The 25,327-nt window shown below is 40.0% G+C and overlaps 1 protein-coding gene across 4 annotated transcripts in view; it reads right to left on the bottom strand.

Moving 5' to 3' along the window:
* The window catches only part of LAMA5 (laminin subunit alpha 5), a 200,949-nt gene that overhangs the window by 106,883 nt on the left and 68,739 nt on the right, over positions 1-25,327 (bottom strand). For all 4 annotated transcript variants that reach the window (XM_072996767.2, XM_072996763.2, XM_072996765.2 and 1 more), the window contains exons 3-6: positions 13,178-13,295; positions 6,132-6,250; positions 3,126-3,296; positions 968-1,065 (exon numbers count right to left, since the gene is read on the bottom strand). In XM_072996767.2, coding sequence (XP_072852868.2) covers positions 968-1,065; positions 3,126-3,296; positions 6,132-6,250; positions 13,178-13,295 — 506 coding nt within the window. The remainder of the gene's footprint in view (positions 1-967; positions 1,066-3,125; positions 3,297-6,131; positions 6,251-13,177; positions 13,296-25,327) is intronic.

Genomic DNA, 25,327 nt, shown 5'->3' with positions numbered 1-25,327 from the left:
AAGAAAGTACTGGCTCTGATTCAGCTTAATCACAAGCTTAAAAGTTTTGTGAGATGAGGTTATTATGAGAGTTAAAAATATCTAAGGAAAACATTCTCTAGTGCTCTTAGGCAATGTGTTTTATGTTCTACCTACGTACCAGCACCGTACAAGTCTATGCAAACATTGCAACAGTTGGAGACATCAACAGCACAATCCTAGACATGTCAGCTCAGAGATCTCAGTACTTCCAGGTTAATGTGTTTGGGACTGAAGCCCTAAGGCTGACATGTCTGAAACAACATTTGAAAATAAGCAGGCATCTCATCGTTTTTTTCTATTTTACAAAGAAATTAGATGCTGATAGAAGGTCATAGCAATGAAAGAGGACAAAGATATAAGAGCTAATGGTGTATAATACACTAGTTATAGTAATATGACACTGAGTCAATGTAGATGTTTGCCAAGGAATGCTGTTTAACACAGAGAAATATTTAATCTTCAAATGCCAATCAACCACAAGCTCTGGTGAATATACGTCTAGCAACATTTAACATAGTGTTCATGTAACCAATAACTACTTTTGCTTTGAATGTTCAACTTGACCACCTAAACTTCATTTAGCCTCAGAATCATGGTTTTCATACATCAGAAAGAATCACCTCTGAACTGTAGCAGGATTCTTGTTTTATGAGCCACTGAAAGGCTGACAGTATTTTTATATTTATATATAGTAGCTCAAAACTGGCTTTAACGTGGCCATAGGAACCTAACTGATCACTATTCTAAGTGCCTTCTGTATAGTACGTGACTTGGCCATTATAATTCACTTCCTTTGGTTTAAATCTTAATTGAGTGCCAGATGAGTCCCTGTATTTAGTCCAACTTTTTGTGGCAGACTACAGTCTGGGTCAAATATTCCCAAACTGGTGCATAAACAGTAGCCATTATTTCTAAAACCAGTCTATCTAGATAACATTAATCTTACCTGTAAGGGTCTGATGGGTCCTTGGAATCACAAACGTCAGCATGACCATGGCATACACATCGTCCTCCAATGCTGATATCTTTGATGCTGTAGTAATACTAGAAGATCACAAAATGGCTTGTTTTCATCCATTGGCACCACAAAAAGACAACATATTTTCCCCTTACAAAGGAATAAGTGCAGGGCACAAACATTCAACTTCGTTCAAAGAAATGGCTTCACCATTACATGCAACAGGATCCTTCTGATTTGTCCTGAATGAAAGCCTTCCCCAGCTGGTTGCCTTCCAGATGTTTTGCATTTTGTTTCCATGTGCCCTTCAATATTTGCCATTTTCAGTAGGACTGAGGAACCTGCAGTCTAAAACATCTAGAGGGAATCAGGTTGGGAAAGGCGGTTCTATAAAAATTATCTTTCAGAAGGAATACTATGCCCTTAAGAATAGATCATTGTCAGCAACTGCCAAGACCAGCGGTGATACAGGATGCATGAAGATCCAGAAGATTACAGCGATATATTAACTGTCATCATAATGCTCAGCTGAATCAATGGAACTTACAGATGAATTGAAACTCCAAATCCCCATTGATTCAATGGGCCTACTGTAATGCAGTTTCATGCATGAATCAACAGGATTTCAGCTCCTGAATCCTGAGAAGTCTTACACAGACTATAAAACACCAACTATTCAAAACTCTCCATCTTTCCCCACAAATACCACTTCAAAAGCCCATATTTCAACTCAACATTTTTATGGAAATTTCCAGTAACTAACTAGGAACAGAAAACTGTCATTACAAGATACAGTAATTCTCTTTTTCTCTATCATTCCTCTCCAAGAGTTTTCAAAATCAGTTTCTCCCTCCTCACTCTGATCAGATTCACTGTTATTCAAGATATTATTATTATTTATTAAATTTGTAGCCCGCCCATTTAGTCAACTGACTACTCTGGGCGGCTAACAACATATAAAATAAACCATTTAAAATATAGATGAAGCATAGATATTGGTAGACAGCTCTCCAGAATAATGTTTTTTGATTTGAATGGAAGATTGATGCCAAAGTCCAACACAGATCTCTCCAGAGAGATGGAGGGAGGTCATCAGTTTGTGTCCGACGTGGGGGGGGGGAAGTGAAACATTATTTTAATGCCCACCCGTGAAAGGTGGGTCCCACCTCAGAATTATCAGACAGTGGTGGGCTACTGAGGGAAACTACACCGGCCTTTAGTCTCATCCAGCAGGCCTCTTCTTATGCCATGGGAGGCAACAAGAACAATTCAGGGCTGTCGGTTTGCATTAAGGAAACAAAGCTCTCCTAATGGCCATAGACTTCGATAAAAACTGAGTGGGAGATACCACATATGCATAGAAACAGGCAAGAGTTTTAATCTGAGAAACACATTTCTGATAACATGAACACGCACTAAACCATGAAAATCCTACATTAGTCTCCAGAACAGGCAAATCTGGAAGTATATCACTTCCAGATGCATACAGAATCTAATGTGCAGCTCTTAACTCTGTATTTTACTCCATATGTCTGAAGAAGTCGACTTGTCCATGAATATTTACATTAAAATATAACAATCTTTAAGATGCCACAACGTTTTTTTCTCTCCCCCCCCCACCTTTGGGTCTTAAGACCTTTTAAGCAATCTTAGCTGCTCTTTTTTTTTTACCCCCCCCCCCGTTTACAGCTTTTGATCTGTCAAGTATTACCAGAAGAGGAATTTGATGTTTTGTTGTTGTTTTTACTAAAGTGCTTTAAGCGCTATAGGGCGGTATATAACCAGCACGCTTTTATATTTAGTGTTGTAAATTGAGGGGGAGGACATAATGTCAAAAAGAATTATATTCTTCTTTTCTATGACCTGGAGTGTTGCACAGAATTAATCTGCACAAACCATTAAAAACATAGGAGAAAAAGAAACACTTGCATATTAATTTCACACCAGAGCCAAAACTTCTTGGTGATCCGACAAATGTTTGCAATACAGTCTTGTCATGTCAAAGTGACCAGATACGGGGGCGGGGGCGGGGATCTCATCAACAGCCAAATTTACGTATTTATTCATCTCTCAAGTGTTTCCAGAAGCTGTTGCTTCCATGCAAGGGGTTAGACAGTAGGTCAAGAGAAGTATAGAAGCATCTCACCCTTCTGGTTACAGTAGGATCTCGTAATGCCTTTCCCATCAGATGCCCCAGCAAGGTGTTGGTCCGCAGGAATCTCAATCGAATGTTGGTCGCTTTGGTGAAATTCCTCAGGAGAGGAGAGTAAGAGAAATTCATAGCCCCTGGACGTCCGTTCACCAAAGAGACAACTATCTGCATGGGGTGTGTGTGTGTGGAAGGAAACAAACAAAAATTTAGATCCACATTTCTTTTTCTGGAGAGATGGCTCTCTGTAACACTGCATCAATTAAATTCTCACCTCCCTATTTGAACTTCTTTCTGTTTCTATATTCATGGCACCGATAAATTTTTTTGTCATTTCATCTTGCCACAAATTAGGTCACAACTGTTCCTGTTTTACAGATTAGGGATTCAGAGTGAAATTCCTATTTGCAAGACCTCAATTGTTCCCTGTAAATCGTGCTTTCATATACAGTACCATCAATTCTCATTCTGGTTTTTCCACACAAATACGAAATAATAATGTAAAAAATTACCAGTAACAGCTTCACATTAATGAATGAATGGAGGTAATATTTACAATAGGCTGCATGTAAATGAAATAAGTTAAAATCTATTTTTTTAACTTTTAATCTTTATTGTGTTTAAAAAAGAAATTATAAAAATAAGAAAATAATTATCACAATATTAGCACATAACTAAAATAACTTTATATTATCTCTTTTGCAAAACAGTAAGTCTTTAACATTTTTACTTTCTTATTTTCCACCAAATATTTATTTTCTTTGCAACCTTAATAATAGCTTTCTTAATTCTTATTTTATATCCATATTAACAATATGCTTTACTTTGTTTTTACTTCTGTTGAGAGCAGTTCTGCTTGCTTCTAATTTAAGCCTAAATCACTTGGTACAGGTTTGGAATCTTTCTTCCATTTCTCTTTAAGAATTCCCCCCATTGAGATTTGTGCTCCGTCCTACTCTTTCCTTTCAATGTTAGTTTGTCCATCAATATCAGTTCCTCTAATTTTATTAAACAATCCTCCACCTAAGGTTCCTCCTTGTCTTTCCATTGTTTTGCCACTTGAATTCTGGCTGTGCCTAATATGTATAAACAAATTTTTGTCTCTTGTCTTGAGTTTAGCTTTACCATATTGAACAAATCGGTTAAAATCTTAATGAAATCAATTGAAGAAATTGGTCCTGATGTATACGTCCAATTATTTTAACAGGAACTAAATTTAACTAACTTACTCTGGATCCATCCCAACATGTCTCCCAAAACTCACAAATTAATTTCCACATCAAGTTTCAGTGCTGAAAGTTTAATGTAAATAATGCTCAATGTACAATATTCAGCTTCTTCATGTACAGATTGTTCTGTTTTCAGAAGCAGAAGGAAAAAGACACATGGGTGTTCCTCAGGTGCTATTTTTAAACTCATTTTCTGTTTTGTACAAGCAAAAGGCCTGTTTGTTTGTTTGTTTACCTCCCATCTGCCAGCCAAGGCCACTTAGGGCAGTTTACAACAACCAAACAGAAACAATAAAATAATAACTTAAAACACTGTTTTATGAATGCCAAACTAGAAATGATTATTTGAAACATCTGGGAGTTAAAAGTAATGTTTCAACATATCATTTCTTTTTACCATATTACAGTTCTCCTCACACAACAATTGCAAAGTAGAGCAAATGAAAAAAAAAACCCAACGAAAAGAGGTGTGGCTGAACAGAAGAAATAAATTAATTTTTTTTATTTATTTCCTTACATTCACAGACGTTGCTTTGCTCCATAAAGTTTCTGCCTACACCAAACATCTGCTTTGAGAACAAGCATGCCTATGATTAAATAAACTCTTTAACACCCCATAACAAACTTTTAACAATCCCAGCAGAGTTCACAAGCTGGAACCGCAGCACTATCTGCACAGCTGGAACTATTCTGCAACCATGACACAAGACTACAGCAGTATTTAGCAACAGCACACACCAGAGTGTCCAGGCACAGCATATTATCAGCTCTGGATAGCTTTGTTTAAAAGGTAAAGTTTAGTGGGCTTGAAAAGGACAAGAACTCACTTATCTCCTTTGAGAAAAGATTTCACTGGAGACTCTGCTTTCTGTTTCCATGATTCTACTGTACAAGAATGGAATCTGATATATAAAATTAGGAATCCAAAGAACATCCGAAGATGTTCAAATTTAAAAGCAGTCCCTGATATTTATGGATATACACTACTGTTTGAAAAGACTTGGCCAAAGTTTGAAAAAAGGCTTAGAAACCAAAGGCTGGTTAGAGCAACATTTACAGATGCACTGTACACTTCCAACACTGAATGTACCATATTATTCCGTGTATAAGATGTCCCCCACTTTTCTAACCCAAAATTAAGAAATCTAAGTGGGGCTTAGCAAGTGGAGGGGAAAGCAGGCATCAAAGCCCTGCAGGATCACTTTAATCCCTGCATTCCCCTCCACTTATTTTTGTTCTCTCCTTAGCTTACTTCTGTGTATAAGACAACCCTCAATTTTTAGTCTTAAGATTTTAGACAAAAGTATAGTCTTATACATGGAAAAATATGGTACCATCCAAGACTTCATGACTTTTGCCCTACTCACCTTCTGTCTCTCTTCACTCTCCACTGCCTTTTAGTCTTTACTCCAGTAATTCTCCTAATAACCCTGGAAGACCATTCATTTTTATTCTTATTGCATAACTCCCATTTTATAGATGCAGAATGGCTTTCCAAGATTGCCAAGTTACCCCATAGAATTGGAATCTGCACATTCACAACGTATCCTCAGAAACAAAATTAGTATGAAATGTATGTGAAAATCCCAGTGGAATTCTTCATATCTAAAGACATCATAATGCAAACCGGTGTCAGCTACATAGATAATTTTAGATACACAACCATGTGAATTTCGTTGTATGGTATACTGTGTATATGCTTACAATGACAATAAATTATATTATATTAAATTATATTATATGATCAGGCCAATAAACAAATAAATCAGCTCACCTCTCCGTTTTCCAAGGGCACAATACGGGAGTATTCAGTGGTGCAAATGGCATCATCATCTTTGGTAATCCGTTCCACAGTCTTTAAGCCAAATTTCTCTATGCAATCTCTCTTGGATGCTACCGAATACAGAAAGTAAGAGATGTAAAAGATCCACATTGCAGAAGTGTAGGTATTGTCCCAAACCTAATGATAAAATGGCTGGAATCCTGTTTTTCTAGGTGTAATACAATGTTGCATAAATGTGCTGGCTATAATTTCTCCCAGAAGTTACAGAATTTGATTCTGTGACTGGCTACACAATTCCCATTGAGACTGTTTGTACAATGAATCTGCAGAAGCACTACTATCTTCAAGGCTGAAACTAAGAAAGAGGGCCTTCTTGAAGTCAAATAATGAGTTCATGGGGCAGAAAAGGAGGGATCAATGAAATTTCCTCATTTTGAGCTCAGAAATGATGTCTAAAATAAATGACAGAAACAAGATTAGAACACACAGACTCAAAGCATACATATAAAACATCTGGACCTTATATAGATACAGGATTCTGATGTGTGTTTTTTAAAAAATGGTAATTCATAGGAATTAGATGTGACAATGCCTACTTATGAAATAGCCGTTACTTGGAACTCTGAAAAAAATGTGCACCTGCACTGCTCAAGCAGGGGAAGCTTCAAGCTCTGTACAGCTTGAAGAATGCAGACCTCACACAGATCTGACACTGGAAACCTAACCCATTCTTCACAGGCCTGAGTCTAGAAGCAGCTGCAGGCAGAACTTAACTTTGACTCCTGCCAAGAATAAATGGCCATGGCAGAGAACAAAACAGTGGCTGAAATCCTGTTGGTTAGTGTAACAAGTCACGCTAGAGAAGGCCTGCTGAATCAGGCCATGGAAGATACATCTGCAACTTAGACTATCCTTACAGAACAGCTTAGGAGAACCCCCAATGGAAGCAGCTGGCATACCTTCACAATGGAAGCCGTATGCAGACACTATACAACCTAGCCATATGAAGCTACTAAGAGGGAAGCACCTAGCCCCACATCCTCTGTCATTACATTCTTCATCATTTCAGTGCTGGGTCCAAAGAAGTTTCTACATGTGATCAAGAACCCTAGAACATCTGGGTCTTTGCTTGCCTATAGAGCCTACATGCAAGGAGGATCCTTCTCATCAAACTCTGGGCAGGAACCATGGAGAATGGATGCAATGATAGAGAGGTAAGGGATAGGTGATCCTTTCTAATAGAGATCGGCATGAACTGGTTCATCCCAGTTTGTAAAGGTGGCAGCACAGATGCTGCTGCTCTCATCCCTGCCTCCTCTAGCTCAAACCATCACTCACCAGACCCAATTTGCTTGTTTCTTTCCACTTCCTCAGCTACTCTCCCAGTCCCGAGCAAGAGCATAGACTTCTCTGCCCAGTCCTTTTGTCTGAGTGGAAGATCAGCCAAGAGGGTGAGACAGAGAAGCCTGAGCTGCTGCCAGAACTGGAAGATCAGTTGAGATGATGATGGAAGCTAGCATGCTGGGCCTAAGTGGCTGTTTGAGCCTGAAGAGGCAGGGAGGGCAGCAGCAACACCTGTGCTGCCATCTTTACAAACTGGGACGAACAGGGACAAACCGGTTTGTGCCCATCTCTATGTGTATAATCATGTTTACACTAGTACCCTGTTTCCTCGAAAATAAGACCTAACATGAAAATAAGCCCTAGTATGATTTTTCAGGATGCTCGTAATATAAGCCCTACCCCAAAAATAAGCCCTAGTTAAGTGAAACCCCGCCATCCACCACTGTGCAGCAACCATAAGATGACATGACTATATTTGAATCAATGTAGATGGTTGTACATGAAAAAAATAAAACATCCCCTAAAAATAAGCCCTACTGCATTTTCTGGAGCAAAAATGAATATAAGACCCTAAGTATACTGATGAGGGATGCTGAGATATCGGACATTTCCACAGACATGCACTAATGTTACTAAGTGTGGCATTAATTGTGCGTAAACAATTAAAGTATATTTTAAAACATATATTTTGGCTAGACAGTAGGGCTGTTAATTGTGATCTCTGAAGCCATCGCCTCAGGCAAACAGGATATATATGTAAATATCAATTCCTGAAGCTGCTGTTAGTCCTGTGAAAGAAACTTCCATGGGGAGTGGGCCTGCGCTGAGCCTACAACTGGGAAAATGATCAGACCCATGTTTTGCTGACCCAGTCTTGCACTACCACTGCTAGATACTGAAGTGCCTCTTCAATGTCACTCTTAAACAAGTTAACAGTGTGCCCTGCTGAATGCTGGGGTCTCCACAGAGTGGGTGCCATGGTGGGTAAGACTGATGGGCTGAACAGAGGGACTCCTCCCCTGCATCCTCTCCCCTTAGCCACTGGGATATGCACCCAAACCTCTGTCCAGGGACTCTGTATATACGTCCAGGGTGACACAAAAGATACGAGTCAAGCTATTTTTTTGCCTCACCCCACTCCTTGCTGTCTGGGGTGGGGGGCAAGAATGGACAGCCTGCTGAAGACACAAGAAGCAACTCTCTCACAAAGGTACATCTCTTTTATGTGGAACTAAGTCCTTCAACTGTGCCAGTGTCCTGGAGTAGTATACATTTTTTTCTGCCTCTTGCCAAAACCTTCTCATGTATGCTATATTGAAGGCTCCCACATTTCATACTGAAGGAAGTTCTCATAACTGAAAAGAAGCAGGAATAGCTTCACTCATCATCAGCAGAATGATGGGTGGCGAGGAAGTCCTCCTCTGCATTCAGAGAGCTCATGAAAAAAGGAAACCAATCTGGGGCAGGTGATAGGTGTCTTTGCTCAACCCAAACTTCTACCCAATTATTTTCAATATTTCCTTTTTGGTTTTTTAAACTCCTTATGTGTTCTAAAATAAAAAGGCATTTTTCACTGGATGAATGTTTGCCAGATATACAGATGAATGTTTGCCAGATATACATCTTTGGTATACTGCAATTTATGTTTTTGAGTTTATATATCATAACGTCAAAGGGTTTGGAGGCCAGACTTTGCACCTAATTGTCCAGTGGCTCACATTCATAATTTTAGCACAAAAAAACCTACTAAGCCAGTTTTTACTCCTGAATGTGAAATGAAGCTGCCAATTGCAGAACAATTAGATAGCTAGAATGTATAAATGTCTCTATAGTTCTGACAAATAGTTCCGTTCCTAGCATGATTTTGATTTCAAGCTTCAACAAAGAATCCAGACTACAGCTCCAGACTGTGAACCATTGTACTGAACTCCCTTCCCACAAATTGCTGCCAGCCAAACATCTACTCTCCACCTGCTTTCCTCCTGCTTTAAACCTAGCTAGCTCTTTGATAATTAACATGTGCATCAACATAAAAGCCCTGATGTTATTGGAATAATTTACATGCAACGTGGGGGCAGAGACATGATACAGACCTCCTAAGAACCTAACAAGTCACTGTCCTTTAAAACCTCCAATTTAAGAAGTAATGCAAAAAGATGTGTATATGTGTGTTTAGAAATAATTTCTAAAATACACATTTTGAAATTACAAAATGTACATCCTGCGTACCTTCAAACTCCAACTATGTATCCTGCACTGGTAAACGGTAGCATTGACAGTGGCTAACAATATGAAGCTATAAATCAGGAAAACAGATTCAGATCTGTTTTATGGACATTTAGTATTTCAAGAGATATGAAAAATACCAGCAGCCCTAATTATTTTTTTATTTATTTATTTATTTATTTATTTATTTATTTATTTATTTATTCATTCATTCATTCATTCATTCATTCATACATACATACATACATACATACATACATACATACATACATACATACATACATACATACATACATACATACATACATACCCCGCCCATCTGGCCTAAGAGACACACACCATATACTTTACATTTCACGAGGAGAAGCCTCTTGTGCCATATGCAACAACTCTCCAAACACAAAGGACCACCAGCAAACTGATCATGAGTGACACCAAAATGCAAAATTGGCAGAAAAGTACAAGCTGGGAAGGTTTGATGCATAAATCAAAAGTATGTTTCTCTTAGTGCTGCTACTGAGAGTTGGGGGGTGCCACTTTAGAGAGGTGCACTAGATTCTGGGAGGGTAATTCGCTACAAAAATACATTGCTGTAAACTCCAGATCTTTCTGAATAATCCTTGGCACAGGTTCAGAATCCCAATGTGTGTTGCATAGAAAGCGCAAGTACAGTGGGGTCTCTACTTAAGAACATCCCTACTTAAGAACAATCCAACTTAAGAACAGCTCCATTTGCTAAATTTTGCTTCTACTTGAGAACAGAAATCCAAGATAAGAACAGGAAAAAAACCTTTCCTGCTCTTTTTTTAACCTTAGGTGATCTTAGGTTAAAAAAAAATTCTCCCCCTAGTGGTAGAGTACATATTAACCAGCTTTGCATTAGTTCCTATGGGAACTAATGCTTCAATGTACGAACGCACCTCTACATAACAAAAAAACAGCCAGAACGGATTAATTGGTTTTCAGTCCATTCCTATGGGAAATTTTGCTTCAACTTAAGAACGTTTCAACTTAAGAACACCATTCCAAAACGGATTAAGTTCTTAAGTAGAGGTTCCACTGTAGTTTCTATGGACGGAAAAGAGCAGATACGGATTAAATGGTTTTCAATGCATTCCTATGGGAAATGCAGATTCAACATAAGAACTTTTCAACTTGAGAACCACCTTCCAATACGGATTAAGTTCTTAAGTAGAGACCCCACTGTACTTCAGATACATTTAAGGCCGATCTTGACTATTCTTGTCAACCTTACACTCAGTACTTCTCATTTTTCAATGGGAAAAACACCTGAATTTTTTTTTTAATCTGTTATTATTTGAAGAGGGAAAAAAATCTTCCAAGAGGAAGAGGCTTCCCATTCTTCCCTATATGAAAGTAATCATAGTGCCAACAGATACACTTTGTCAAAGAAATGAGGGTTGGTAGCACACCCAAGGGGAAAAATTCATGGTATAGTCTTTCCAGAAACTCTTTTGCCATGTTTTTCTGTTTAAAAGATCATCAAAAAAACTTAAGCCACATCTTCTACCAATTACTGATCTTGCTCCCCAGAGAAGGCAAAGCTTAAAATGTCTGGAATAACTTTGGTTTATCTCTACATGCTTTGTATGATTGATCTGTAGAACAAGCTGGTGCTTCTTGGTAGTGAAAGGAGCAGACTTTTCTATAGAATCCAGCAGGCAACTTCGAATTGAGAAATAAATTCTCTTGTCAAATTCTGTTCATTTTCCATTTCCAGGAAACTAGAACAAGAGACAGACCTAAATGTCTTGTCCGCAGCTCCTAATCGCTAGGCTGCAGGAAATAGCAACTTGCATCCTGTCACAAGGCAAGAGGGCTCCACAAACAATGACAAAATGAGACTTCACAGAATGTTCACATCTTCTTCCCATGTTCTGGAATATATTGATCTAGTAAGGTTCTCGCCAAAATGGCTGTGGGACTGCCAAGAAATAATTCAACTCAGCTCAGTGCCACAGTGGCCAAAGACGAGGGAATTCCGAAACCAGCAGTTCTTTCGGCATGAGGTTAGTAAAGGGGAAAAATTAGAATAGACAAAAAGGCTGAGTAAAGTTACCTTTTTGGACTACAGTCCTCAGAATTCCCTTGCTGCCATGGCCTCAGCCATCATAGCCCCTGAACCAGCAAACAATTGAGCATGCTATGCTAAATAAGAAAGCCCCTTCTTGTTCAAAAGGTGGTTCAAAACCCACCACCCAACTGCAAAAAGTGCTTTTTAACATGTTAGCTGTTTCTGCAGTGTGACTAATGCGTCTATAATCTTTAGACACAAGGGTGTATATGACACACAGGGCTATTAATCTCTCCTTCAGACCCAAGTCCCACAAACAACTTTGAAGCCTTGTTTTCATCAGAGTAAGAATTGACATTAATGTGGTTTCTGCTTGCCCTGGGAAATCATGCTTGCAACAAGCTAAGCGAGAGACAAAGACTGGAGCACAGACACTGCCAAATCCACAAGGGCTCACAAAGACAGCCATAGTGCTTGCCATCACGAGTATTCTTCCCTGACAAATCTGGAGCAGTGGCAGGAGAGGACTTCATACCACACTTCTAAGCACCTTTAAAGCACAGTACAACTTTGGGGGGTTATTTCCATCCTTCCTCCTGAGCTCAGTTCAGTGAAAGAGGATAGGCAATTGGCTCTCTACTGGCCCAGTGATTAGAGGTGTTCCTGAAGTTCCCTGGATGTGGGTCAGAGTCATAGCAGTCACAAATGCTGCCTTGCAATCGAGGATAGCCAAAAAGTGCACAATGCTTCCTTTGCAATCGGGTACAGAGTTACTGCAAAGCACTGGACACGGGACAAATATTGATCCATTTTAGATGTAATCAGACTTTCTGTCTAGAAATTCCCTCAAACTTCACTCTACAAAGTTTCTGGGTAAATGAAACTTTCCAATAAACATTTAGAATGACGCATGAGAAAAGTAAGACAGGACGGAGACAACAGGACTCCAACTGCAAAGACATCTGAGAGGACAGACTGCAAATTGCTCTGATCTTTTACCATAAATGTACGGGAAAATTCCTGGGTGCTTATCATTTTAGAACTAACCAATAAAGTAACTTGCTAAAGCAAATACATAAAACCCCTCACATTCAGATCATGGCAATTTAAATAAATAGGTGAGCAATTAAATGCACTGGAATGTTAAGGGTGAAAATGTAACTGCCTCTAGGTACATGAGGTTACACACATTCCAGCCAGGACATAAACATAAGAGACCTTCTGGCTTATAGTCATGATTCACCCAGAGGTGCTTCTTCTTACTATCAACAGCCACCCATTATGACTAGAAATGAACCCAAGATGGAAATCAATAAGGTTTACCAACATCCCAGAATACTCAGGGTTGTTCACTCTAGCAATATGACAGGGATTGGTCTTTGGATATGTATGTTCTGATGTCAAGTCCCTTCCACTTTTCTCTCATACTTACAGGCAAAGTACTGCCATGGCTGATATGTCAATCCAAAATCTGTTGACCGTTCAAGCACCCACAGATCTGGACGAGGAGAATTCGCAAACTTGATCCAAACGTACGCTACATGGAACAACTGTAAGAAAAACAAAAACGAAACGAATCAATGAGGCAACAGCAGAATATTGTCAAGCAAAAGCCTCTTCTGCAAAAATGGATGTTTTATACACATAGGCAGCTCTCTGGATATGTGAAGACACTCTGCTCATGGCAGCGGTCCAGTAATAGTAAGAAATAGAGATGGAGATATTTGTATTCATAAAGAAATACGAATACCCCTATCCCAGCTGCAACTAATGCACGTCTGGTGTCCTGGCACCACCAGTGTCCGGCTCTTCCTGCCAATTGCAGAAGTAGCTCCTCTGTCTTGCTGATCTGCTGGCCACGCAGCGGCCATGTGGGGAGACTTGTGCTCCTGCCCCCCCTGCCTGGAGTAGCCAGCTGAGCTAGGAGACGGATGAGCTACTTCCGCAATTGGTGGGAGGAGTGGGACGCCAGCGGTGTTGGGATGCGTGAGCGGATGGACTGGTTCTGAGGGCCAGACCCACATTAGCAGCAGCTGGGATGGGGATATTTGTATTTGTTTACGAATACGAATATCCCCATCTCTAGTAAGGAATCAAAAGTTATATTGTATAAATCCTTGTTCTATCTTCTTTTCCCATACCCTGTAGAATACGAATATCCCCACCTCTAGTAAGGAATCAAAAGTTATATTGTATAAATCCTTGTTCTATCTTCTTTTCCCATACCCTGTAGAATACGAATATCCCCACCTCTAGTAAGGAATCAAAAGTTATATTGTATAAATCCTTGTTCTATCTTCTTTTCCCATACCCTGTATCCCAAACATTTTGCTAGATTTGATTGCTATAAATTTGCTGTTCTTGCTCTAACTGTTAGAGCAGTATGACAGTGGAACCAGTTACCTCGGGGTTTGGTTAGTGCTCCAACACTGTAGGCATTCAAGAGAAAACTTAGATAATCACCTGGCAGATACGCTTTGATTGTATTCCTGCATCGAGCAGGGGGTTGGACTTGTAGGCCCCTCCCAACTTCACTTTTCTATGATTCTATGATTGCCTTTACACACAATTCTACTTGCTGCCTTAAATAAGCAATCCTTATGCACAACTAAACTGGCTACTGGAAAAGGTAGGTCAGGAACATATAGGGACCAAAGGTTGGGAACCACTGCTCTGGAACACTGGAGAATTTTAGTAGATGATTCTTTGCTTTCAGATACACATCCAAATTTATATGAAGCTATATTCCTTTTCCGGTTTCACTGAAAATTTGTGGTCTAACAGCTACTCCTGAAACAAACCATTGCTCACGCAGTTAATTCTGTAATAAGCCTGTCCCATGGAAAGGAAGGAGTCTATTCCATAAAATATACACTCATCCAGTTTCATAGATGATAGTAACAAGTAGCTTCTGATAAGACCTCTTGAGCATTCAGCTTGAGCTGCTCCCAATTAGTTCAAATACTGATTTATGCAACCATGTTCTGGCAAGCCCGAAATAAATGTACAGCTTGAAAATGTCAGCACTAGGGGAAAAACAAACTCAGCAACAGAATTTCCCTTCATGACCAGGCATCAGCTCTTTCCAAAAATGATCACTTTATCATCCTGCCAAAAAGTGATATTTAAAGGGAGAAAAAAATATTTTAGCGGTAAGAAAGCTTGAAGATCAACATTCACAGGAAATTTGGTGCTTAACAAGAGTGTCTGTTTACAAGCATTCAAATCAAGGAACTAGGCTATCCATAACATGCTTGGCTAGACATGCTTGAGGACTGTGACCCCAGAGGAAGAGAAATGACCAAATTTGTATTTTATTTTTGATTTATAGTTTTACTTGTTCCTGGGGTGAACGAAGTAAACTATGATCTATGCAGATCTCAATTTCCTGACTACAATTAAAAAACTACAATTCTTCCCCAAACTCAGTTTGTCCCCACCTTCTTTCCTCCTCATGCAAATTGTTCCCACCTTCTTCCCTCCTCATCCATACTTCTAAATTGTGCAACGCTCTGATACGAATAACGAAAGAAAGCACACAGATGGTGATTTGCAGAATGTGCATGACCTCTACATAAATAAAGAAAAATGAGAACTATAAATTTGCTGTTCTTTCCAAACAAAGCAGTACAGCTTCTTTGGTCCTTTCAAACAACTGCTAGCCCTAGCATACATATCTAGGATGATGTGGTGGTGGTCACTGCCAGGTATTCTATCAAAAGATGCACCAACAAAAAGTTAAATCTTTCTCTCGGCCTCCTGTTGAAACATTTCTTCAGCAAATCAGCCACAAAGGTCTAAAGTGTTAGTCTAGTTCCAGTCTCCAACTCAGCGTGTTGGTGTTGTTTTGTACATCATCAAACTTCTTCCTTCTTTTGACAACAAGACTAATATAAACTATCGCCTTATGAAAACAAAGGAGGGAGACAACAGTATTGATTAGCCTCATTTACGTTATTATTAGATGAAAATTACAGACTACATTCTACTGTCAGCTGTTTTCCCACAGGATTTAGTTCTCTCTGGTTTACACTTGCTTCTTGGCAACAAAATGGTTGGTAAATACCAGCCTACTAAATTATGCATTCTCTTGCTTTATAAATTCTTCCACGAAATAGATTTACTCTTTGGGGAATAACTTAATATCCCTGCTAGAATGCTGCATGGCTTCTGGAGTGATGGGGTTCACCAGCAATTTTTTTGGATTCCCACAAAATTCACTGACCTAAGAGGACATTATGTACAACTTGGCATGCAATAGTATCCAAGGCTTTGTACAGGGTGGTCTTTCTTGGTAACAATTACACAGCAATACCATGCCAAAAGACAAAGGCATTTCCTCAAGGTCATTTTATACGGATTAGTTATCGCTCAACATGCATTAACCACTTCTTAGTTGATACAACCAGAGCATTGGAAAGAGTGATAGAAAGTTGGTTTTCTCCCCCACTACTTTCCCAACACTGTTCAAAGGCTTGAATGGTGATTCTAATTAGAAATGCAAGAACGGTCCAGAATATAAGCAGAATTCTTATTGTTAGAATAATAGAAAAGTGAAGTTGGAATGGGCCTACGAGGCTATCTAGTCCAACCCCGTGTTCAAAGCAGGAATACAATCGAAGCAGATCTGTCAGGTGATTATCTAAGTTTTTCTTGAATGCCTCCAGTGTTGGAGCACTCAACAACTCTCAAGATCACTGGCTCCACTATCCTATCTCCCCTCAATCTTATTTCTGAAGGATAAACATGACAAGTTCTTTGAGTCTCTCCTCACAAGGTTTGGCTTCCAGCCCCCTGATCATCCTTGTCACCCTCCTCTGAACCTGTTCCAATTTGTTAGCATCCTTCTTGACGTGTGGTGACTAGAACTGGACACAGTACTCGAGGCGAGGCCTAAACAGTGCTGAATAGCACCCTACGGGATTTGGAAACTATGCTTCTATTAATGCAGCCTAAAACAGCATAAGGATGTGGTGGCGCTGCGGGCTAAACCGCAGAAGCCTGTGCTGCAGGGTCAGAAGACCAAGCAGTCGTAAGATCGAATCCACACGACGGAGTGAGCGCCTGTCGCTTGTCCCAGCTCCCGCCAACCTAGCAGTTCGAAAGCATGCAAATGCAAGTAGATAAATAGGGACCACCTCGGTGGGAAGGTAACAGCGTTCCGTGTCTAAGTCGCACTGGCCATGTGACCACGGAAGATTGTCTTCGGACAAATGCTGGCTCTATGGCTTGGAAACGGGGATGAGCACCGCCCCCTCATATTTAGCTTGTGATCTATGACAATTCCAAGATCCTTCTTGCTCGTAGTTTTGCTGAGGCAAGTATCGCCCATCTTGTAACTCTGCATTTGGTTTCTTTTTCCGAGGTGCAGTCTTTTGTACTTATCCCTGTTGAATTTCATTCTGTTGCTTTTGGCCCAGTGCTCCATCCTATCAAGGTCATTTTGAATTTTGTTTCTGTCTTCTAGGTATTAGCTATTCTGCCCAATTTGGTATCATCTGCAAATCTGACAAGCATTCCCTGCACTCCCTCATCCAAGTCATTAATAAAAATATTGAAGAGCACCAGGCCCAGGTTAGAGAAGGACCCGTTAATCATCACTCTCTGAGTACGATTCTGTAGCCAATTACGTATCCACCTGACACTTGATTTATCCATCCCACACCTAAATTTGCTAATCAGGATCACGTGGGGCACTTTGTCAAAAGCTTTGCTGAAGTCAAGATATACTACATCTACAGCATTCCCTCTGTCTATCAGGGAGGTGACCTGATCATAAAATGAGATCAAATTAGTTTGGCAGGATTTGTTCTTGACAAATCTGTGTTGGCTTCTAGTTATTACTGCATTGTTTCTAGATGCATGCACAATGACTGCTTTATGATCTGGTCTAGAATTTTGCCTGGGATCAACGTCAGGCTAACTGGCCTGTATTTCCCAGGTTCCTCTTTTTTGCCCTTTTTGAAGATAGGGACAACATTGGCCGTCCTCCAGTTCTCTGGCACCTCACCCATTTCCCATGATTTAAAAAAAAAATGAATAGTGGCTCTGAGTTCTTCAGCCAGCTCCTTCAGTACTCTCAGATAGAGTTCATCCGGCCCTGCAGACTTGAACTCGTTCAAGGTGGTAAGGTATTCCTTGATTATTTTTTATTTATCTCCAGCTGCAATCCTGCCCCCTCCACTTACATTTCCAATTTGTTTGGAAGTTCACAGTCTATTTTATGGGAAAAGACTGAACTAAAATAGGAATTGACCACCTCTGCCTTTTCTTTGTCTTCTGTTATCATTTTTCCATCTCCATTGTGGAGCTGTGCCACTATGTCTTTTGTTTGTCTTTTGCTACTCACATACCTGAATAATGCTTTTTTATTGCTTTTAGTGTCCCTAGATAACCTCAGCACATTCTCAGCTTTTGCCCTCCTAATGCCATTCCTACATTTCCTTGCTACTTGTCTATACTTGTCCTTGGTGGCCTGGCCATCTTTCCACTTCCTGTACTTTTGTTTTGTTTTGTTTTTAGGTCCGCCCTGAGCTTTTTGTAAAACCACACTGGCGTTTATTGCCACCTCCCCTCTTTCTTTCTTGCTGGAATTGTTTGTAGTTGTGTCTTTAGAATCCCTTTCTTTTAGAAGCTCCCACCCTTCTTGGACTCCTTTTCTTGTTAGGATCTCCTGCCATGGGACCTTACTTATCCTTGTTCTGAGATTATTAAAATTGGCTTTTTAAAAAATCCATCAGAAGTGAGTGGCTACACTCTGCTTTCGTTTCCTTTGAAATAAAGAATTCTAGAAGGCCATGGTCACTCTCGCCTATAGTTCCCCTTGCTGCCACTTCCCCCACTTAGTAATCTCTATTGGTCAGAATCAAGTCAAGTATAGCAAATCCTCTAGTTTCTTTCTTCACTTCTTGTAGGAGAAAATTATCAGCCACACAAGCCAGGAATTTCTTGAAAAGGCCATAATTCGCAGAATTTGCCTCCCAACATATATCTGGATAACTGAAATCTCTCATCACTACTATGTAGTGTATCTTTGAAACCCCTGAAATTTGTTTTTGAGTGGAAATTAAGCACATACAGGCTGCAATATAAGCAACACTAACCTTGTTATCAGTTCTAAATGTACATAAAATGCAGTATACAGTAGTGCCTCGCTAGACAGTTACCCCGCATGACAGTTTTTTCCCTAGACATTGGCTTTTTGCTATCGTTATAGCGACTCACAAAACAGTGATTCCTATGGGGGAATTTCGCTGGACAATGTTTGGTCCCTGCTTCACAAACCGATTTTCGCTAGACGACAATTTTGACAGCTCCCTCCGCGCTCGCAAACAGGTGTTTTCAGGACCTAAGCTTCGCAAGACAACGATTTAAACAGCTGATTGGCAGTTTGCAAAGCGGCTTTCCTATGGCCGATCTTCGCTAGACAACGACGATTCTTCCCCATTGGAATGCATTAAACAGGTTTCAATGCATTCCAATGGGGAAATGATTTTCGCTAGACAATGATTTCGCTAAACAGTGATTTCAGTGGAACGGATTATCATCATCTAGCGAGGCACCACTGTATATAAATTACATAAAACACAGTATTTACAACCCTTTTGCCATGTCCATGTGTACATTTCCTTATGTTCAATAAAACTGGAAGCACGAAATGCCTTAGGTTTTGTTAGAGCAAGATGGGGAAGCTGACAGACGCTAGTAGTATCTCAGTGCCAGAGAATGTGATTTGCATGCACAAGGTCTCAGGCACGTTCTATTTCTTGCACGTATACTTAATAGTATTAGTTAATGAAACACTGGTCAGCCAGAGACGCTGTCCACCTACTGCCAGTCTAGACTTCGGTTAGATGAACCCATGGACTGACTCAGTACCTAGATCCTCTTTTTCATCATTTCACTTCATCCTCATCAACCTAACCTTCTTCTGCTTGCTTCACATGGGTCGTTCTGTCACTATCTGCATTTCTTTTTTTTCAAAAAAAGTAGCCCCTTTATTGTTTTTTTTCCCCAATCTGATGGGCACTCTGCTGCAGCTGATAGCAGCAAGAGGACAATAGAGAGAGAAGATTACGTTACGTGAAATAAATTCTGAATCCTTCATGTCCTGCAGAAGGCACAGGGAAGGCGAACAAACCCAGGATGCCTGCTATCAAGTGAGCAGATGCTGAGAAAATTCACAGGGTTACGGAGTCTTTGTACAGTCAGTCTAAAAATAAAAAGCATTGGCAAAAAATGAGTTCTTACATGCCAGATTTAGGCTATTCCTGTTTTCTGTCCAACCACTAATATAGTAAGTAAGAAACTGCTGTTTTGTTTTGCTTTCTCCCCTCTCCTGAAAACTTTATTTAGCTCATGTTTTCATTCAAATAAATGCAATTTTCTATATCCCTAGAGATTCAGCTAAATATTTTCTCAACAAGGGAGGAAAAGGGGCAAGATAGCTGATCCTCTGTACAGAATATATCAAAACCGAACATCAAATTCAGCTAGAATCCAAAATGGAGCCATACAAACATCTAACTGTTTCGGTTCTGGTTCTGGTCAGTTTCCCATTCCAAATTACTCTTTCCTGAGATATTTTCCCAGCTAGAGGACAAAAGAAGGCAAAAGGCTACATTGAGCCGGGGGGGGGGGGAGCTTGAGAAAGGGTTAAGAAGTCTCTACTACAGCATTCCTCAATTCTTGACTGTTGTTTCGGGTGGCTTCATTTCTTCAAAACAGCAATGGTACTGAACAACATGAATCTCACAGAGATGGGATGGTACTGTGTCACCAAAATACTGATGAGAAGTTGAGCTTCACCTTCTCATCACCATTTTGGTGACACAGCAGCATCCCATCGTACAGAATTTCTGAAAGGGATACTGAAGTAATTCACATGAAGGATGTGGACATTCCAAACTGCAAACACCGCTATCATCATCATCACCATCTTGATAGTATTGATGACAACAATATATGGAAATGTGCATTGGCAGATTATCCTATAGAAAAATAGATAAGACACCACTCCATCTTATAGAGTGCACAAAGTTACAGAGAGTCTTCTTTTAAATGCATCTGCAGGAAAACACATCTTTTGCCATAAAAGAGAACTTTGTTTCCTCTCATGTGCTGCCTTGCAGTCATATTTTCTCAGATAACAAATCCATGGTGGCCAGGAGGGTATTCTGGGGCTGCAGATATTTCAGACCTCCCTTTAAATGGGTCAAGAGGGAGGACTCTAGATCAGGGGTCCCCAACCCCTGGTCTGCGGCCCGGTGCTGGTCCATGAGCTTCCTTGAACTGGGCCGTGGATATGGGTCTCCGCCCCCCCCCCCCCGCACGCATGCACGATGGGCATGTCACGCTTGCGGGTCCATGAGTCACTCTTGCAGGCATGCACACAAGCGTGACATACCCCTCTGCAAGTGTGACACGGCCACCCTGTGAGAGCAACACGCCCACTTGTGAGTGTGACATGCCCACCTGTGACTGCGAGGGTGCCCCGCCCAACCGCCCGCCCGCCCATAGAGCCCGCACTCCCCCAACTGGTCCGCGGTCCGAAAAGGCTGGGGACCGCTGTTCTAGATGGAGAAGGCAGATTGTTGGTGAGGACCTCCTCTTTGTTTGCAGCAGTAGAAACTCCCACCACCATCACCCCACAGCCACCAGTGCTATCATGACAGTCAAGAGAAAGAAGCGGCAGGCTGGAGCACTTTGTTCAAGTGAAGTTGGAAGGTCCCTGGGGCTTAAAGCCATTTCGTTGTCCTGGCACATGCAAGGGCATGAAACCATCTTTGGAAGTGGTACAGTAAATCTAAATTTCCATTCCAAAGAAGGTGACTACAGACAAAATTTTAATAAAAACATACAAGAAAAAGCGGTGGGGGGGGAAGCAATTTCTTCCAGTCAATCTGACAGGATATAACAAGTGGAGGGGTCCTCTGACATGAATCCCTCCTTTCAGCAACTTATGATTGTCCTTTATTTCTTGGGAAGGTTATTTCGATTTTACAGCTATCACTACTTTCTTGTATTTTCTTTTGCATTTGCAGTTTCTTCTAAAAAATCCTTTTCTAGATAGATATCTATGATGTGTTGATTTCATTATCATTGCCTTTCAGATTATATATATAAAAAATAACTTTGAAACATCTTAGAAACCAATTCCTGCCAAAAACGCTTCCAGACTACTGTTACATGGCTCGGCACAAATAATGTACTAGATTCAGATTTTCCATAATCTAATCCATTCAAACGTCTTATAAAATAACCAACAAATAAATGACAAATAAACAAAGTGTCAAAAACCTTCATAGCACGAGAGTAATAGACTTAAAAGAAAGAAATCACAAAAGATATGACAGCAAAGAAGACAGAATGGTCCCTTTTGGCATGTCAGTTACCACTCTATGAAAAAGAATTATTTGAAAAGATTTTCTTCCAGGCCCTTATTTAGTTGACATCAACAATGGAGTATTTGTACATGTAGTGCTGCTGGTGATAAATTTTATAGGGTTCATGCTTCCACTTTGGACAGCGAAACACTAAAACAAAGCTTCATCAATCAAAACATTTTGTTATTAGAAACAATGTTCAGTAGTAGCTTTCTTGTGTATAGACAAAAGTTTCTATCCCTGACATTAGAATTAATGCCTTGCCGGAAGAAAGATCAATTCCGGGGTAAACGTTGAACAACTTTGTTAGCTCATCTCAGAATCCCCGACCTCTGCCTTGCTTCGGACTGTTTTTCTTTTACTCCGTTTCTGGAATAATGATCATATTAAAACCTACTTACTGTTTCTCAATAAATGTGGCATTTTAAGAGTATGTGGCTACAATTAAGGCATCATATCTATTAGTCAATTACAGCCCTTCCTAGAGAGAAAAAAGCCACTGCAAGTCAATTCACTAAAAAGCAATTATCCCTATACTTTAAAACTCTTTAGCTTTCCACTCTGCTAAAAGAAAATTTACAGTCACTCTGTAAATGAACTTCTGTAAAACCTGTATGCAGAAAACCTCAGAACGCTAAGATTTAATGTAGAAGTAATCCACCACACAGAATACCTTTCTCGGTGCCTCATTTCTCCCACTGGCACATGCAGACACACCCCACCAGTACCAGGCCTACATTCCTGAGAAGGTGAACTAGTTCGTATCTTTCTGCAGTAGGTTAATTATGGAGGAATCTTGCTCCCTAGACCCCAATATGTCCAAAAATTCAGGGATAAAGCAAAAATGAGTCAGGATTTTAAAAACTGGAGGCAGTCTGATGATTGAGAACCATGCAACAAAACATTTCGTTTAACAGAAAGCAAAACACAACTATTCGCCCATATTTACACATGCACAACGCTGTAATGAATGCCAACATCTGTATAAGAGAGACATCTTCTTCAGTTTTCCTGAACTGATTATACCCTCCATACTGATATAAAACAACAATGTCCTAGGTGTCCAAACACCTAGACTCCGTGCAGGAGTAGCTAAAAGAATTTTACAAGAGTGGGCAATGGGAACATTGTCTCCTGGTTACTGATCCTACAGGGATGCAACCAGTAGTTGCATCTGGCAGATAAACGATGACAGTGGGAGAAAATATTAATTGGTGAGGCATATATGTAAGGAAGGGTCAATTTTTAAAAGGATAAAGAATCAAGACTAAATCAAAAGAGGGGAGAAATTGCTATAGGAAATAATGTGCAACACAATTTTCCTAAACAACATGTAATGGAATTTTCACTATAATCTGATGTTGGTTTTAGAAAAGAGTTACAAGCTGATTTGAGCGATAAAAAATGCAAACAGAAATTAAAATAAAACAGCCAGGAGGCAGGAAAATACAGCATACTGTATCCAGAAAAATCACATCCCAAGGACGGTGGGCATCATCAGTTCACACATAGGCTCTAAACAGCAGCAAATAACTGCATCCAGCAAAAAACTCTTGTCGTTCTTATGTGCCATCAAATCCTGCCCAGCTCTTGTATACTCAAGGCTGTAGTTCTTGATATCTTACAATTTTGGAAAGGAGGTTCGTAATAAAAACATTGTTCAATGGGGTCCCGTGGGTATGGGGTACACAGTAGAATTTAGTGTATTATAAGCACTATTATTTATATTATTTGTATTATTGTATTTTTTGTTTTTGCAATTTTTTTGTTTTTAAAATTTTAAAAAAAACCCTCAAGGCTGTAGTTCCTTTAGAGACTCAGTACATCTCGTATTTGGTTTTCTTATATTCCTGTTGTCTTTCTTCTTTTTCTCGTTCGTTACTGTTGTTTGCAGCAAATCCTGGCTTCTTATGATGTTCCCCAAGTATGACAGCCTCAGTTTCACCATTTTTGAATCCAGAGATAGTTTCTTGACTGTCTAGGTTCCAAATCAACACCATCCCACTATTTAGCATGCAACTCAGCAGGGGCAGATTGGTGTCATCCATGCTCAGCTGGCAGAGCCTGGATGGCCATTCAGTGATTCTATGCAAATAGGAATGTATCCTAGGTAACATTAGGAGAGTGTTTGATATTCAACTACTCTATCAGCTGACTGTTGAACAGAGGGAGGTGTTGTGCATCAAGCAGCCTGTGGCAAGGCAGCCTTCATTCAGGACTCTGTTCCCAGGTGAAAAATCCTTGCAGCAAAGACAGAAGTGTATTTTCGAAGGCTTTCACAGCCCGGATCTAATGGTTGTTGTGGGTTTTTCGGACTCTTTGGCCGTGTTCTGAACTTTGTTCTTCCTAACGTTTCGCCAGTCTCTGTGGCCGGCATCTTCAGAGGACTGGAGTAGTAACTCAGAGTAGGAACTCAGACTGGAGTAGGAACTCAGTCCACAGAGCATGGACAGAGTTCCTACTCCAGCCCTCTGAAGATGCCGGCCACAGAGACTGGCGAAACGTCAGGAAGAACAACCTTCAGAACACAGCCAAAGAGCCCAAAAAACCCACAACAACCAAAGACAGAAGTCTTGCCACTACAACAACAGAACAAAGCTACCGTTTCAATATTTAGTTTTCCAGAGACTGACTGAAATTACACTACTACGCACTTCCTAGATCAGTATATAATTCGATTAGGAAGAGAATCCACATTACAGTTCCAGAAGATGGGCATGAATGGCCAGTAAGCATCTCATGAAGCTAAAGAGTACATCTGATAACACACTTTAAAGACGTGGATGGGCCAATTTGTTTTTAAATTAATGGGTGGCCATTTTATTTTACAAATCGAATTTTGTGCTTTTGTTATTTCAAATGTCCTGCACTGCTGTTTCAGTTAACTGTATTTTACTTTAGTTTTAAAAAATGTACATGTCAACTAATTTTTTGGAAGCTTTGCCTTTAAAGGTAGTATAAAATAATTTAAATCATGCAATAAAACATAGCAATGAATACCTACAAGGGAAAATAGTAGAATTACCATCTAAGCTGCTCTAACCTTTCCAAAAAGTCAAGTGTGGGTTTTTATATTAAAAGTAAATAAATTCATTTCAACATCTTTCTAGTCTTTTACACAGCAGATTTCATCTTACAAGTTGAACATTACAGTTCTTAACTTTGTCCTGCAACAGCCACACAAGGGAGAACATACT

This window comes from Pogona vitticeps, chromosome 4 (genome assembly GCF_051106095.1).
Source record: "Pogona vitticeps strain Pit_001003342236 chromosome 4, PviZW2.1, whole genome shotgun sequence".
Classification (NCBI taxonomy): Eukaryota; Metazoa; Chordata; class Lepidosauria; order Squamata; family Agamidae; genus Pogona; species Pogona vitticeps.
The sequence above is the reverse complement of the archived record's forward strand: the minus strand, read 5'-3'. Positions and strand labels throughout refer to the sequence as shown.